The 17,764-nt window shown below is 33.8% G+C and overlaps 1 protein-coding gene across 1 annotated transcript in view; it reads right to left on the bottom strand.

The window, feature by feature from the left end:
* Positions 1 to 368: 368 nt before the first annotated feature.
* Positions 369 to 17,764, bottom strand: part of LOC125381536 (WSC domain-containing protein 2-like) — a 45,109-nt gene continuing 27,713 nt past the window's right edge. Inside the window, exon 3 of the mRNA XM_048398411.1 lies at positions 369 to 550. Within this exon, the coding sequence (XP_048254368.1) occupies positions 398 to 550 (153 nt within the window). The 3' untranslated portion in view covers positions 369 to 397. The remainder of the gene's footprint in view (positions 551 to 17,764) is intronic.

Genomic DNA, 17,764 nt, shown 5'->3' with positions numbered 1-17,764 from the left:
CGGATATCTCGGCTGTTTGTCATGTGTCGTATGAGTTATTACAATAATTTGGGAGATAAACATATCATGTACATTTAACCGCACCAAAGCTATTTGAAACAAAACGCGCCTAGTTTCAAGATTCTTGAAAATCACTCTGTGTCGACCTCTATTGTGTTTCTTAACAAATAGTTTGTTAACGAATTCCTTCAATATTCACGTTACAGCAACTCTGCAATTTCGAGGCGAGTATTGTGATGATATCCGTCCGAGTGAGTGAGTGAGTTGGGTTTAACGCAACTGTTAACAGTATTACAGTTATATCGCGGCGTGTCATATTAATGTTGGAGGAAAGCCCGAAGTGATGCAGGCCACGTGGTCGACTCGTCTCAACATTCACGGAAGAATCACCGATGGCCTATGCATTAACAGGGATTTTATAGACGGAGACCCTCCAGGCGCCCCCGCACATTGTCCCGGTGTCACCAGCACACTTGTGTGAACATTCATCATCTGATACCATCTCATATCCACTTTTGATGCTGTTTCCACAGTAACATTCGACTCTATTCTGCAAGAAAACAGATAGAATGGTTTATAGGAAATAATAATAATAATAATAATAATAATAATCACCGCATATAGTTTACTATCGGGGGGTCTCATGGCGCATCCAAATTCTTTAATAAATTTGTCTCTCAGACCAATTAATTAAAATCAATTTTGTTCGGCACCTGCTCGGAAAATGTTTGTTGGTAATATGTTTAATAGCCTACACAGAGACCTCGACATTATGAACAGCCCCTGTTGAGTTTACGTTGAAATGTTGAATAATGTTACTCAATCAAATCACTCGGGTCATATTATTCATTCTGACATCAATTGCAGTAAGCTAAACGTTTGTAGCGACCAGAACTGGGATACGACCAGAACTGGGATAAACAGTCCACAATTTCGCAAAACCCCATTTACTGCGGTAATGCTTTCGGTTAGCTCTAAAACACATGGCGATATATATGCGGAATATGATTTAGTTTATATTTTGGGTGGGACCGTACTGAATATGATCTTCTGTATATTTCCATGTCCCATTCCAAATAAATAACGCACATTAAATTCTTCACTATAAATTGGAAACATCTTCAGGTATTATTATTATTTTGTTATTTTGTACTTGACAAATATTCACACGCCTTTCTGTGCGGCAATTCACATTTATGCACAAATGTCAGTGTCTGCGATATTTCTTTTAACAAATTATGTTATAATTAGATCAATAATTGAAATCAAGGATGTGTTTCTACATCACATTGTGGTCACAATAGTATATAGAATGGAATGGAATCGTCCATATTAAAAAAGTAAAGGCGGTGCTTGAGGGGTTTCTGAAATATTTCGGATTGTGGCCGTTAAATAAAAGAGCCTCGACACATTATGCATTCCATTTAGATTTTGTTTTGTTTGTAACTGTAAACAATTTTCCGTAATTCTGTTGTTTGTGGCCCAAATTAACGTGCGGTCTCCTCCAATCCCACGATGTGAATAGAAATGCAAAACATGTATCCTCATTAATTTATTTAATGTAACTGTGCTGAAGGGAATCCTTGTAATTCACACATGAGTAGATGTGAGAAATCATATTTATATAATTTCAAAACAATTATTTCACTTGCCTCTGCATTTAGACAAGCTCTTTCCACTTCTTTTAATTAGTTCGATGGGTTAATTGTATATGGTTTGCCAGAAGATTGAGGCGAAAATTACACAAGATGAAAGTGTTTTATCATTCCTCTTTACAAAGTTACGGGAAAGTACACAGGTACATCGGACATAAAATATACATTACTCAGAATGAAACGCGGGGTGTCAGACATGTTATATACATCATTATAAATGAAAGACGCGGGGGAGTTTGTATATCGGATATAAACTATACATCACTCAGAACGATAGATAACGATAGAGGGTTTGTATCGGATGTATTATATTATACATACTTCAGAATGCTGTAGATGCAGACCAATGTAAGCTTTGAAACATGCTAAGAAGTATCCAAGCTGGATATTGACGATTGTTTCAGAATGGCATTCTACCCACATATATACAAGTTAGTGGTAACCTCAAATACCTCCTTAACTTAACCCTATCACATATACATGATGCAGGTAATGCAAGCTCAGAAGTTTGGTGTGCAAATTTATAATAAATGTATAAATATAAATGTATAACTAACAGATATAAGCGGTAAGACGGATATGACTCCTCATGCATGCATGCACCGGTAATCCAGACCTAACAGAAAGGAGTATATAGTTACTCCATAGTGTTTTAGGAACCAGGCAGCTTCAATTTGAAATAAAGGAAAGATATATTGAAGCAAGTCGAAATAATATATTTATATATCTAGCCTAAAATCACGATGATCCATGGACAGTGCATTGTGTATGTCTATGTTGGGCATTGCTTAAAATATACCCACCGCTTCGCTTGTCATGTTAGGCGACAATCGATGGTTGGTTGGTTGGTTGTTTAACGCCGCACTGAGCAATATTCCAGCTATATGACGGCGGTCTGTAAATAATCGAGTCTGGACCAGACAACACGGACAATCCAGTGATAGACATCATGAGCAACGATCCATGCATTTGGGATACGATGACATGCATCAACCAAGTCAGTGAGCCAGACCACCCGATCCCGTTAGTTGCCTTTTACGAGAAGCATAGTCGCCTTTTAGGGCAAGCATGGATTGCTGAAAAGACCTATTCTACCTCGGGTCTTCACGGGCACCACAATCGATGGACCGGGTGGGCATGCTTGTATAGTGACTTCGTTAATTGTGTGTCATGTACCCCGATATAAATACATGTAAATAAACGATTGGTTTAAGTATGAACAACGTCCCACGCCGACATGTACGATGTCTCGCAATCAACCAAATAACGAACCTGACTACCCGAGGCTCGTTAGTCGCCTCTTATTATACGATTCTAAGCCGGACTACCCATCCGGATCATGGGAATATTACCTGCATGGTCAGCTTTGCTGTTACTGGTTCTTGCAGTAAAATGTTGGTCCACATGGGCAGTGAGCAAAATAGTGATTGATATTATAAGCAAACATCCAGCACGTCGGAGGACGTTGAACCTCCGATCCATGAAGTCACCTAGTAAGACAATTAAAATTAAGCATGTGTTGCTGGGGACCACTTCTACACGAAATCAACTGCCTGAGTGGTCTAGTGGATAGACGTCTGCATAAGGAGTGAGTAAGTGGGTGAATATGTATTTACACTGCTTTTAGCAGCATTCCTGGAGTATCATGGCACGGGACACCAGAAATAGGGTTTACTCATTGAACACATGATGGGAATCGAACCCGGGCCTTCGACGTGACGAGCGAACGCTTTCACCAATAGGCTAACCAATCGCACCCCTGACAGCGGAAGGTAAGGTAAAATACACGGAATAAGATAGTACCCGTGCTTGGCGATTGGCTTTACGTGGATAAACGTGGATAAACACAGTACATATTCTGTTTTACAAAACTCATGTAAGAATCCATGTATTACCTTCACCCTCACTCGGTAAATACAAGAATTTCTGAATTCTGACACTCCTTGTGTAACACACTTACTGGTATAATATTCCCTATAAAAGTACCACTCATGACCTCCCTCAATATTTGCTAAGTTTGTTGTCCTAATCACTTTCAAAAGCTAAAATAAATTATAAATATTCAACAGTTAATAAATTTTAAAGGTGTTATGCCGCTTCTGCACGGTTTGATTACAGTAATACAAGGGTAAATATCTAATCGATAATTAATAAAAATCAGCTACAAGTATTCCATTATTTGTACATGTGAAAGGGCTATCCCATTTCTGGTCAAAGGGACATGAGTGATTATATAGTAAAAGGTCTCTTATAAATAGCAGTATTGACCCATTACATTAAGATTCTGCTCATAAGTGCGAAATATTATTTACTATCATCAAGCGACAAGAAATCTTAAAATTCCATTAAATGTAGATTTTAAAGGCATTATCCCACTTCTGGTCAAGCTGATATGAGTCATAATATAGTCAAAAATCTCTTAAAATTAGAAATATTGACCCATTACATTCAGATTCTGTCCACAAGTGCGAAATATCATTTACTATCATCAACCGACAAGAAATCTTAAGATTCCATTAATTGTAGATTTTGAAAGGCATTATTCCACTTTTGGTCAAGGTGATACGAGTCATAATATAGTCAAAAATCTCTTAAAATTAGAAATACTGACCCATTACATAAAGATTCTGCTCACAAGTGTGAGATATTATTTACTATCATCAACCGACAAGAAATCTTAAAATTCCATTAAATGTAGATTTTAAAGGCATTATCCCACTTCTGGTCAAGCTGATATGAGTCATAATATAGTAAAAAATCTCTTAAAATTAGAAATATTGACCCATTACATTCAGATTCTGTCCACAAGTGCGAAATATTATTTACTATCATCAACCGACAAGAAATCTTAAGATTCCATTAATTGTGGATTTTAAAGGCATTATCCCACTTCTGGTCAAGCTGATATGAGTCATAATATAGTAAAAAATCTCTTAAAATTAGAAATATTGACCCATTACATTAAAATTCTGTCCACAAGTGTGAAATATTATTTACTATCACCATCCGACAAGAAATCTTAAAATTCCATTAAATGTAGATTTTAAAGGCATTATCCCACTTCTGGTCAAGCTGATATGAGTCATAATATAGTCAAAAATCTCTTAAAATTAGAAATATTGACCCATTACATAAAGATTCTGTCCACAAGTGTGAAATATTATTCACTATCACCAACTGACAAGAAATCTTAAAATTCCATTAAATGTAGATTTTAAAGGCATTATCCCACTTCTGGTCAAGGTGATATGAGTCATAATATAGTCAAAAATCTCTTAAAATTAGAAATATTCACCCATTACATTCAGATTCTGTCCACAAGTGCGAAATATTATTCACTATCACCAACTGACAAGAAATCTTAAGATTCCATTAACTGTAGATTTTAAAGTCATTATCCCACTTCTGGTCAAGCTGATATGAGTCATAATATAGTCAAAAATCTCTTAAAATTAGTATTATTGACCCATTACATTCAGATTCTGTCCACAAGTGCGAAATATTATTCACTATCACCAACTGACAAGAAATCTTAAGATTCCATTAATTGTAGATTTTAAAGTCATTATCCCACTTCTGGTCAAGCTGATATGAGTCATAATATAGTAAAAAATCTCTTAAAATTAGAAATATTGACCCATTACATTCAAACCTTTGTTCATAGGTTTGAAATGTTATTTACTATCATCAACCGACAAGAAATCTTAAGATTCCATTAATTGTAGATTTTGAAAGGCATTATTCCACTTTTCGTCAAGGTGATATGAGTCATAATATAGTCAAAAATCTCTTAAAATTAGAAATATTGACCCATTACATAAAGATTCTGTCCACAAGTGTGAAATATTATTCACTATCACCAACGGACAAGAAATCTTAAAATTCCATTAAATGTAGATTTTAAAGGCATTATCCCACTTCTGGTCAAGCTGATATGGGTCATAATATAGTCAAAAATCTCTTAAAATTAGAAATATTGACCCATTACATTCAAACCTTTGTTCATAGGTTTGAAATGTTATTTACTATCATCAACCGACAAGAAATCTTAAGATTCCATTAATTGTAGATTTTGAAAGGCATTATTCCACTTTTCGTCAAGGTGATATGAGTCATAATATAGTCAAAAATCTCTTAAAATTAGAAATATTGACCCATTACATAAAGATTCTGTCCACAAGTGTGAAATATTATTCACTATCACCAACGGACAAGAAATCTTAAAATTCCATTAAATGTAGATTTTAAAGGCATTATCCCACTTCTGGTCAAGCTGATATGGGTCATAATATAGTCAAAAATCTCTTAAAATTAGAAATATTGACCCATTACATTCAAACCTTTGTTCATAGGTTTGAAATGTTATTTACTATCATCAACCGACAAGAAATCTTAAGATTCCATTAATTGTAGATTTTGAAAGGCATTATTCCACTTTTCGTCAAGGTGATATGAGTCATAATATAGTCAAAAATCTCTTAAAATTAGAAATATTGACCCATTACATAAAGATTCTGCTCACAAGTGCGAAATATTATTTACTATCATCAACCGACAAGAAATCTTAAAATTCCATTAAATGTAGATTTTAAAGGCATTATCCCACTTCTGGTCAAGCTGATTTGAGTCATAATATAGTCAAAAATCTCTTAAAATTAGAAATATTGACCCATTACATAAAGATTCTGTCCACAAGTGCGAAATATTATTCACTATCACCAACTGACAAGAAATCTTAAGATTCCATTAATTGTAGATTTTAAAGGCATTATCCCACTTCTGGTCAAGCTGATATGAGTCATAATATAGTCAAAAATCTCTTAAAATTAGAAATATTGACCCATTACATAAAGATTCTGTCCACAAGTGCGAAATATTATTCACTATCACCAACTGACAAGAAATCTTAAGATTCCATTAATTGTAGATTTTAAAGGCATTATCCCACTTCTGGTCAAGCTGATATGAGTCATAATATAGTCAAAAATCTCTTAAAATTAGAAATATTGACCCATTACATTCAAACCTTTGTTCATAGGTTTGAAATGTTATTTACTATCATCAACCGACAAGAAATCTTAAGATTCCATTAATTGTAGATTTTGAAAGGCATTATTCCACTTTTCGTCAAGGTGATATGAGTCATAATATAGTCAAAAATCTCTTAAAATTAGAAATATTGACCCATTACATAAAGATTCTGTCCACAAGTGTGAAATATTATTCACTATCACCAACTGACAAGAAATCTTAAAATTCCATTAAATGTAGATTTTAAAGGCATTATCCCACTTCTGGTCAAGGTGATATGAGTCATAATATAGTCAAAAATCTCTTAAAATTAGAAATATTGATCCATTACATTCAGATTCTGTCCACAAGTGTGAAATATTATTTACTATCATCAACCGACAAGAAATCTTAAGATTCCATTAATTGTAGATTTTAAAGTCATTATCCCACTTCTGGTCAAGCTGATATGGGTCATAATATAGTCAAAAATCTCTTAAAATTAGAAATATTCACCCATTACATTCAGATTCTGTCCACAAGTGCGAAATATTATTCACTATCACCAACTGACAAGAAATCTTAAGATTCCATTAATTGTAGATTTTAAAGTCATTATCCCACTTCTGGTCAAGCTGATATGAGTCATAATATAGTCAAAAATCTCTTAAAATTAGTATTATTGACCCATTACATTCAGATTCTGTCCACAAGTGCGAAATATTATTCACTATCACCAACTGACAAGAAATCTTAAGATTCCATTAATTGTAGATTTTAAAGGCATTATCCCACTTCTGGTCAAGGTGATATGAGTCATAATATAGTCAAAAATCTCTTAAAATTAGAAATATTGACCCATTACATTCAAACCTTTGTTCATAGGTTTGAAATGTTATTTACTATCATCAACCGACAAGAAATCTTAAGATTCTATTAATTGTAGATTTTGAAAGGCATTATTCCACTTTTGGTCAAGGTGATATGAGTCATAATATAGTCAAAAATCTCTTAAAATTAGAAATATTGACCCATTACATAAAGATTCTGCTCACAAGTGCGAAATATTATTTACTATCATCAACCGACAAGAAATCTTAAAATTCCATTAAATGTAGATTTTAAAGGCATTATCCCACTTCTGGTCAAGCTGATTTGAGTCATAATATAGTCAAAAATCTCTTAAAATTAGAAATATTGACCCATTACATAAAGATTCTGTCCACAAGTGCGAAATATTATTCACTATCACCAACTGACAAGAAATCTTAAGATTCCATTAATTGTAGATTTTAAAGGCATTATCCCACTTCTGGTCAAGCTGATATGAGTCATAATATAGTCAAAAATCTCTTAAAATTAGAAATATTGACCCATTACATAAAGATTCTGTCCACAAGTGTGAAATATTATTCACTATCACCAACTGACAAGAAATCTTAAAATTCCATTAAATGTAGATTTTAAAGGCATTATCCCACTTCTGGTCAAGGTGATATGAGTCATAATATAGTCAAAAATCTCTTAAAATTAGAAATATTGATCCATTACATTCAGATTCTGTCCACAAGTGTGAAATATTATTTACTATCATCAACCGACAAGAAATCTTAAGATTCCATTAATTGTAGATTTTAAAGGCATTATCCCACTTCTGGTCAAGCTGATATGGGTCATAATATAGTCAAAAATCTCTTAAAATTAGAAATATTCACCCATTACATTCAGATTCTGTCCACAAGTGCGAAATATTATTCACTATCACCAACTGACAAGAAATCTTAAGATTCCATTAATTGTAGATTTTAAAGTCATTATCCCACTTCTGGTCAAGCTGATATGAGTCATAATATAGTCAAAAATCTCTTAAAATTAGTATTATTGACCCATTACATTCAGATTCTGTCCACAAGTGCGAAATATTATTCACTATCACCAACTGACAAGAAATCTTAAGATTCCATTAATTGTAGATTTTAAAGGCATTATCCCACTTCTGGTCAAGGTGATATGAGTCATAATATAGTCAAAAATCTCTTAAAATTAGAAATATTGACCCATTACATTCAAACCTTTGTTCATAGGTTTGAAATGTTATTTACTATCATCAACCGACAAGAAATCTTAAGATTCCATTAATTGTAGATTTTGAAAGGCATTATTCCACTTTTCGTCAAGGTGATATGAGTCATAATATAGTCAAAAATCTCTTAAAATTAGAAATATTGACCCATTACATAAAGATTCTGTCCACAAGTGTGAAATATTATTCACTATCACCAACTGACAAGAAATCTTAAAATTCCATTAAATGTAGATTTTAAAGGCATTATCCCACTTCTGGTCAAGGTGATATGAGTCATAATATAGTCAAAAATCTCTTAAAATTAGAAATATTGATCCATTACATTCAGATTCTGTCCACAAGTGTGAAATATTATTTACTATCATCAACCGACAAGAAATCTTAAGATTCCATTAATTGTAGATTTTAAAGGCATTATCCCACTTCTGGTCAAGCTGATATGGGTCATAATATAGTCAAAAATCTCTTAAAATTAGAAATATTCACCCATTACATTCAGATTCTGTCCACAAGTGCGAAATATTATTCACTATCACCAACTGACAAGAAATCTTAAGATTCCATTAATTGTAGATTTTAAAGTCATTATCCCACTTCTGGTCAAGCTGATATGAGTCATAATATAGTCAAAAATCTCTTAAAATTAGTATTATTGACCCATTACATTCAGATTCTGTCCACAAGTGCGAAATATTATTCACTATCACCAACTGACAAGAAATCTTAAGATTCCATTAATTGTAGATTTTAAAGGCATTATCCCACTTCTGGTCAAGGTGATATGAGTCATAATATAGTCAAAAATCTCTTAAAATTAGAAATATTGACCCATTACATTCAAACCTTTGTTCATAGGTTTGAAATGTTATTTACTATCATCAACCGACAAGAAATCTTAAGATTCTATTAATTGTAGATTTTGAAAGGCATTATTCCACTTTTGGTCAAGGTGATATGAGTCATAATATAGTCAAAAATCTCTTAAAATTAGAAATATTGACCCATTACATAAAGATTCTGCTCACAAGTGCGAAATATTATTTACTATCATCAACCGACAAGAAATCTTAAAATTCCATTAAATGTAGATTTTAAAGGCATTATCCCACTTCTGGTCAAGCTGATTTGAGTCATAATATAGTCAAAAATCTCTTAAAATTAGAAATATTGACCCATTACATAAAGATTCTGTCCACAAGTGCGAAATATTATTCACTATCACCAACTGACAAGAAATCTTAAGATTCCATTAATTGTAGATTTTAAAGGCATTATCCCACTTCTGGTCAAGCTGATATGAGTCATAATATAGTCAAAAATCTCTTAAAATTAGAAATATTGACCCATTACATAAAGATTCTGTCCACAAGTGTGAAATATTATTCACTATCACCAACTGACAAGAAATCTTAAAATTCCATTAAATGTAGATTTTAAAGGCATTATCCCACTTCTGGTCAAGGTGATATGAGTCATAATATAGTCAAAAATCTCTTAAAATTAGAAATATTGATCCATTACATTCAGATTCTGTCCACAAGTGTGAAATATTATTTACTATCATCAACCGACAAGAAATCTTAAGATTCCATTAATTGTAGATTTTAAAGGCATTATCCCACTTCTGGTCAAGCTGATATGGGTCATAATATAGTCAAAAATCTCTTAAAATTAGAAATATTCACCCATTACATTCAGATTCTGTCCACAAGTGCGAAATATTATTCACTATCACCAACTGACAAGAAATCTTAAGATTCCATTAATTGTAGATTTTAAAGTCATTATCCCACTTCTGGTCAAGCTGATATGAGTCATAATATAGTCAAAAATCTCTTAAAATTAGTATTATTGACCCATTACATTCAGATTCTGTCCACAAGTGCGAAATATTATTCACTATCACCAACTGACAAGAAATCTTAAGATTCCATTAATTGTAGATTTTAAAGGCATTATCCCACTTCTGGTCAAGGTGATATGAGTCATAATATAGTCAAAAATCTCTTAAAATTAGAAATATTGACCCATTACATTCAAACCTTTGTTCATAGGTTTGAAATGTTATTTACTATCATCAACCGACAAGAAATCTTAAGATTCTATTAATTGTAGATTTTGAAAGGCATTATTCCACTTTTGGTCAAGGTGATATGAGTCATAATATAGTCAAAAATCTCTTAAAATTAGAAATATTGACCCATTACATAAAGATTCTGCTCACAAGTGCGAAATATTATTTACTATCATCAACCGACAAGAAATCTTAAAATTCCATTAAATGTAGATTTTAAAGGCATTATCCCACTTCTGGTCAAGCTGATTTGAGTCATAATATAGTCAAAAATCTCTTAAAATTAGAAATATTGACCCATTACATAAAGATTCTGTCCACAAGTGCGAAATATTATTCACTATCACCAACTGACAAGAAATCTTAAGATTCCATTAATTGTAGATTTTAAAGGCATTATCCCACTTCTGGTCAAGCTGATATGAGTCATAATATAGTCAAAAATCTCTTAAAATTAGAAATATTGACCCATTACATAAAGATTCTGTCCACAAGTGTGAAATATTATTCACTATCACCAACTGACAAGAAATCTTAAGATTCCATTAATTGTAGATTTTAAAGGCATTATCCCACTTCTGGTCAAGCTGATATGAGTCATAATATAGTCAAAAATCTCTTAAAATTAGAAATATTGACCCATTACATTTAGACCTTTGTTCATAGGTTTGAAATGTTATTTACTATCATCAACCGACAAGAAATCTTAAGATTCCATTAATTGTAGATTTTGAAAGGCATTATTCCACTTTTCGTCAAGGTGATATGAGTCATAATATAGTCAAAAATCTCTTAAAATTAGAAATATTGACCCATTACATAAAGATTCTGTCCACAAGTGTGAAATATTATTCACTATCACCAACTGACAAGAAATCTTAAAATTCCATTAAATGTAGATTTTAAAGGCATTATCCCACTTCTGGTCAAGGTGATATGAGTCATAATATAGTCAAAAATCTCTTAAAATTAGAAATATTGATCCATTACATTCAGATTCTGTCCACAAGTGTGAAATATTATTTACTATCATCAACCGACAAGAAATCTTAAGATTCCATTAATTGTAGATTTTAAAGGCATTATCCCACTTCTGGTCAAGCTGATATGGGTCATAATATAGTCAAAAATCTCTTAAAATTAGAAATATTCACCCAATACATTCAGATTCTGTCCACAAATGCGAAATATTATTCACTATCACCAACTGACAAGAAATCTTAAGATTCCATTAATTGTAGATTTTAAAGTCATTATCCCACTTCTGGTCAAGCTGATATGAGTCATAATATAGTCAAAAATCTCTTAAAATTAGTATTATTGACCCATTACATTCAGATTCTGTCCACAAGTGCGAAATATTATTCACTATCACCAACTGACAAGAAATCTTAAGATTCCATTAATTGTAGATTTTAAAGGCATTATCCCACTTCTGGTCAAGGTGATATGAGTCATAATATAGTCAAAAATCTCTTAAAATTAGAAATATTGACCCATTACATTCAAACCTTTGTTCATAGGTTTGAAATGTTATTTACTATCATCAACCGACAAGAAATCTTAAGATTCTATTAATTGTAGATTTTGAAAGGCATTATTCCACTTTTGGTCAAGGTGATATGAGTCATAATATAGTCAAAAATCTCTTAAAATTAGAAATATTGACCCATTACATAAAGATTATGCTCACAAGTGCGAAATATTATTTACTATCATCAACCGACAAGAAATCTTAAAATTCCATTAAATGTAGATTTTAAAGGCATTATCCCACTTCTGGTCAAGCTGATATGAGTCATAATATAGTCAAAAATCTCTTAAAATTAGAAATATTGACCCATTACATAAAGATTCTGTCAACAAGTGCGAAATATTATTTACTATCATCAACCGACAAGAAATCTTAAGATTCCATTAATTGTGGATTTTAAAGGCATTATTCCATTTATGGTCGAGGCAATATGAGTCTTAATATAGTCAAAAATCTTGTAAAATTAACAGTATTAACCCATTGCATTCACATTCTACTCACAAGTGCGAAATGTTATTTATTATCATCAGCCGAGAACAAATCTTAAGATTCCATTAACTGTAGATTTTAAAGGTGTTATTCCATTTATGGTTGAGCGAGTAAGTGACTATGGTTTTATGCTGCTTTTAGCAATATTCCAGCAATATCACTGGGGGACACCAGAAATGGGCTTCACTCATTGTACCCATATTGGGAATCAACCCAGGTCTTCGGCGTCACGAGCCAATGTTTTAACCACTAGGCTACCCGACTGCCCCCACTTATGGTTGAGGTGATATGAGTGATAAATAGAGGTTATCACGCGAGTGTGTTTTGGGATGGTAAATATCCTGTATTAGGAATAAACATTGTATTTAGTGAGCCTTGGCTTGTTAAATACATAGTAATTGATATTTCTCCAGATTCCCGATGGTTAATTCTGACTTGATCCCCGAATGACAAGGGCGATGCCATGTTTGTTTATAAACAGTGAAAGTAGTCCCAACTTGACCTTTGACAATTGCATCTCTATCCGCATATGACCCCAACGGATATCGTTTTTATCCATTGGCTTTATTCTGCTGAGAAACCTACCCATTATATGATATGCAGTATAAAATCTCATAAAATTAGAAATATTGACCCATTACATTCAGATTCTGTCCACAAGTTTGAAATGTTTTTTACTATCATCAGCTGAAAGAAAATCTTAAGATTCCATTAACTGTAGATTTTACAGGTGTTCTCCCTTTTTCTGGTCAAGGCCATATAAGTAATAATATATACTGTGAACAAAAGTTCCTGTGACATTAAATAAGATTTAATGCAAAGTTATGTTTTTTACCAAATCTGAAACAATTTCTGTTTGCAACAGATAAAAGACTCCTGTAAATGTTCAAATGGTTTAATTTGTCATACTAAATGTTTCTGAATCAGCTCCAAGTCATATGGTCTATGGCGAATGTGGTAGATACCCGTTATATATTTGTTCATATTTACGTTTACTCAGATACTGGCTCAAAATAACAGAGATGTCGCGGGAACGAATCCCAAGAAAATGCTACGAAATGATTGTCTATCGTGAAAGTGTTGGTTACGTAACCTGGGCATCAAACATTAAGCATTTACTCTTCTCTCTCGGATTTGGATATGTTTGGCTAAATCAAAGCGTTGGAGACAAAATGTATTTTCTTAGCTCTTTTAAGCAGGTAGCAATTGATATGTTTACTCAAAACTGGAGGTCGTCACTAGATAACAGTACACGCTACGACGTCTATAAAACCTTTAAATATTGTCTAACACCAGAGGTTTACCTGCATACTATAACAGAGATAAAAATTAGAGACACATTTATTAAACTCAGGCTAGGGTTAAATGATTTGATGTGCAACAGGGATCGCTTCTCCTCTATTCCTAAGGATATGCGTTTTTGTCCATTCTGCGAAAACCATATTGAAAACGAATTACACTTTTTGTTTATATGTCCAATTTACGACAACCTAAGATTGAAATATATGCCTGATATCACTAAGAACCACTATTCCATGAACAAAATATTATCTTTTAATGGTATCCCTAGTAAAAAATTAACTAAGATATTACAATACATCTATCAAAGTCTATGAGTGCGTAGTAAATTACTTAGTAAATCCGATATGTCCAGAAATAATTAGTTGTTTTGAAACTTTCGCATCTAGATCAGGAGTATCTACATTTCATTTTTGTCTGTTTGTTTCTACTAGAAATGCATATACATTTAAATTGTCAAATTGTCATGACATGATGAGTATATTACTGATAGATCCTTTTGTATTGAACGTCGTGCTATGGCTGAAAGCCTTTGCGACGTAAAACTTCATATTTCCATTCAATTCCTTTTGTATTTTATACTACTACTGCTGCCACTGTGGTTATTACCACTGTTATTACAATACCTCTATTACATGTCAAGCATCATATTAGTTATCCAATAATTATATAATGCGCTGTACAGCTGTAAATGATATTGTTTATCTGTATGTGTATATGGGCCAATGGCCTTTCATACAATAAAGATTGATTGATTGACTTCAGAAAATGTGTGATTTCATAAAAAACATGAACATGCCAAAATGTCAATTTACAAATCAATAGGGTGTGTGTCCACCTCTGGCTGCAATGCAAGCAACATGTCTTTGTCTCATGGAATAGACCAGGCGTCGCACAAAGTCCTGTGGGATATCTGTCCATATCTGCTGGAGCATGTTTGAAGTTCCTGCTGTGTCTGTGGAACACGTGGTTGACGTCGAAGGCGCCGATCCATCTCATCCCATATGTGCTCGATTGGTGAGAGATCTGGGGAGTGAGCCGGCCAGGGGATGACAATTACGTTGGTTGGTTGAAGAGAATCCTGAACAAGTCGAACAATATGAGACCGAGCATTGTCATGTTGAAAGGTAATGCCTGGGCCATGATGACGACAAAACGGTAGAACAACAGGGCCAGTGATCTCGTCGCGGTAGCGCTGTCCATTGAGATTTCCCTCTACCACTATCAAACAGGTCCTCTGTCTTGCTGTAATCCCACCCCATACCATAATGCTGCCGCCCCCGAACCAATCTTCTTCCATAACACTACGATTGAAGTAACATTCACCTTGACGTAGGTACACACTAATCCGTCCATCGCTTTGGCTGAGGTGAAAACGAGACTCGTCAGTGAATAGAACTTGTCCCCACTGCATGGCCGTCCAGCGTAGACGCTGTCTACACCAGTGTAGACATGCTTGACGGTGGTTTCATGTCAAAATGGGACGTCTGGCGGGTCTTCTGGCGACGATCCCTGCACATCTGAGGTGGTGAGGTACGGTTTGTGAAGATATTCGTCAAAGGCCAGGGATGCTTCTTGCAGTCACTGTTGCTGGCTGGAATCGATTTCGTAGGTGTATTGTTCAAATCAAGTTGTCTTGTCGATTGATGGTTACGCATGGCCTGCCACTCTGAGGATTGTGTCTGACTGCATTCGTCTGTTGCCAATGTTGCCATAAACACCAAATTGCTCACAGGCACTCATTTTCGGACAAGCGTGGCATTTCGTAATGTGGAATAATTGCGTAATTTTGTTGTTTTTCTGAGTAGTTGTTGTCAGCATGATGCTAAACAATGCTCATGGAATCCAGTTAACGCACATGTTTTTATACCCATTCTTGGGTAGTGAAATGCATGGGGCTTGCATAAAAGTCAACTTTTGCATCGAATGCATGCTTTTCTGTAGCAGTTGCGTTTTTGTGACTAGATTCCATACATGTACTACAATATTGAAAACCAAACTTTACTTGTTTGAAAAATACACTAAAATATTGGTGTCACAGGAACTTTTGTTGTTGAGTATAGTACCTGGCAAATGAAACGAGAACAAAGAAGTACTGCTTATTACCATAGTTAATGTAGAGATCTACTTGAATGTTGAGGTAAAATGTACATATTGATAATCTATGTCAGGCAGAATAGTTTCTTTTTGTCTTTGCTTCAGGAGTTCAGACATGGTGTACAAAGTATTAGTAAGAATTAGTCTTCAGGCTAATCATATGTCCTGTGATGAAAATATGAGGGCTATATTGAATTTTACTTATCGCGTACATGACGACACTTTCAAAGACATGTTAGGAGGGCCTACTTTGATCAGAAACATTATTCTTCAAGGTCAAATTGTTGGTTCTCAAACTCGCTCCAAGAGAGCATTGCTACCTTTTATTGGTGCATTCTCACACAATTTATTTGGTGCCGCCCTGACAGCGACGTGAACATAATACGACAACATATCAATATCTTATCAAACAGAATGAGAGCTGAAGAAGCAGCTTTTAATGTGTCACAGGATTACATGGGTTCGTACATATCTAAGGCTAATGACAGAATGGATGGTTTGAAGCAAGGTATAATTCAAATAATTCCAGTAAAGTAAAATTATTTTTTTCTGCTACAACATTAACAATATGAGCTTATGACCTTGCTTAAATTTACACTGAGGTTCTCACACCCTTCATAGAGATAGTTCCTCCTTGGAATTCAAGTATCAACAATCTCCTGAGCAGTAAGAGATCTGAACAGACAACTACTCAGTAGTAATTAGGGAATCATCTTGTGACATGTTTATGGCTAGTGTGTCAGGTCAGTGCTAGCAGTAGCTTGCCTGTATTCAGTTGTTTGAGCCCTCAACAGACCAATGAACCCTTCAGTATAAACTATCAATTTCCACTTTCCCCAGTTTGGCTTTAGCAAGTCTAGAAATAGACAAATACACATATCCAGGGAAGGTGGTAATACATCAGTCTATACAGATGTTCACAGGTCATAATCAACCTAGGACATTTTATACACAATATCATCATACAATCTACACTTAATGGAATGTTAAGATTTCTTCTTGGCTGATGATAGTAAATCACATTTCAAACTTGTGAGCAGAACCTGAGTGTTATGGGTCAATATTTCTAATTTTAAGAGATTTTTTGCTATTTTATTACTCATATCCCCTGGACCAGAAATGGGATAACACCTATAAAATCTACAGTTAACGGAATCTGAAGATTTTCTTTTGGCTGCGGATAGTAAATCACATTTCTAGCTTGTGAGCAGATTCTGGATGCTATGGGTTAATATTTCTAAGTTTAAGAGATTTTTTACAATATCATTACTCATCTCCCCTCAGCCAGAAATGGGATAAAGTATATAAACTCGACAATTAATGGAATCTTAAGATTTCTTCTTGGCTGATGATAGTAAATAACATTTCTAGCCCGTGAGCAAAGCCTGAATACTTTGAGTCAAGATTTCTAATTTCTTGTCGGTTGATGATAGTAAATAACATTTCAAACCTATGAACAAAGGTCTAAATGTAATGGGTCAGTATTTCTAATTTTAAGAGATTTTTGACTATATAATGAC

This window comes from Haliotis rufescens, unplaced genomic scaffold (genome assembly GCF_023055435.1).
Source record: "Haliotis rufescens isolate VD_foot unplaced genomic scaffold, xgHalRufe1.0.p SCAF_18, whole genome shotgun sequence".
In the NCBI taxonomy this organism is placed as follows: Eukaryota; Metazoa; Mollusca; class Gastropoda; order Lepetellida; family Haliotidae; genus Haliotis; species Haliotis rufescens.
This window is presented reverse-complemented; position numbering and strand designations above follow the sequence as displayed.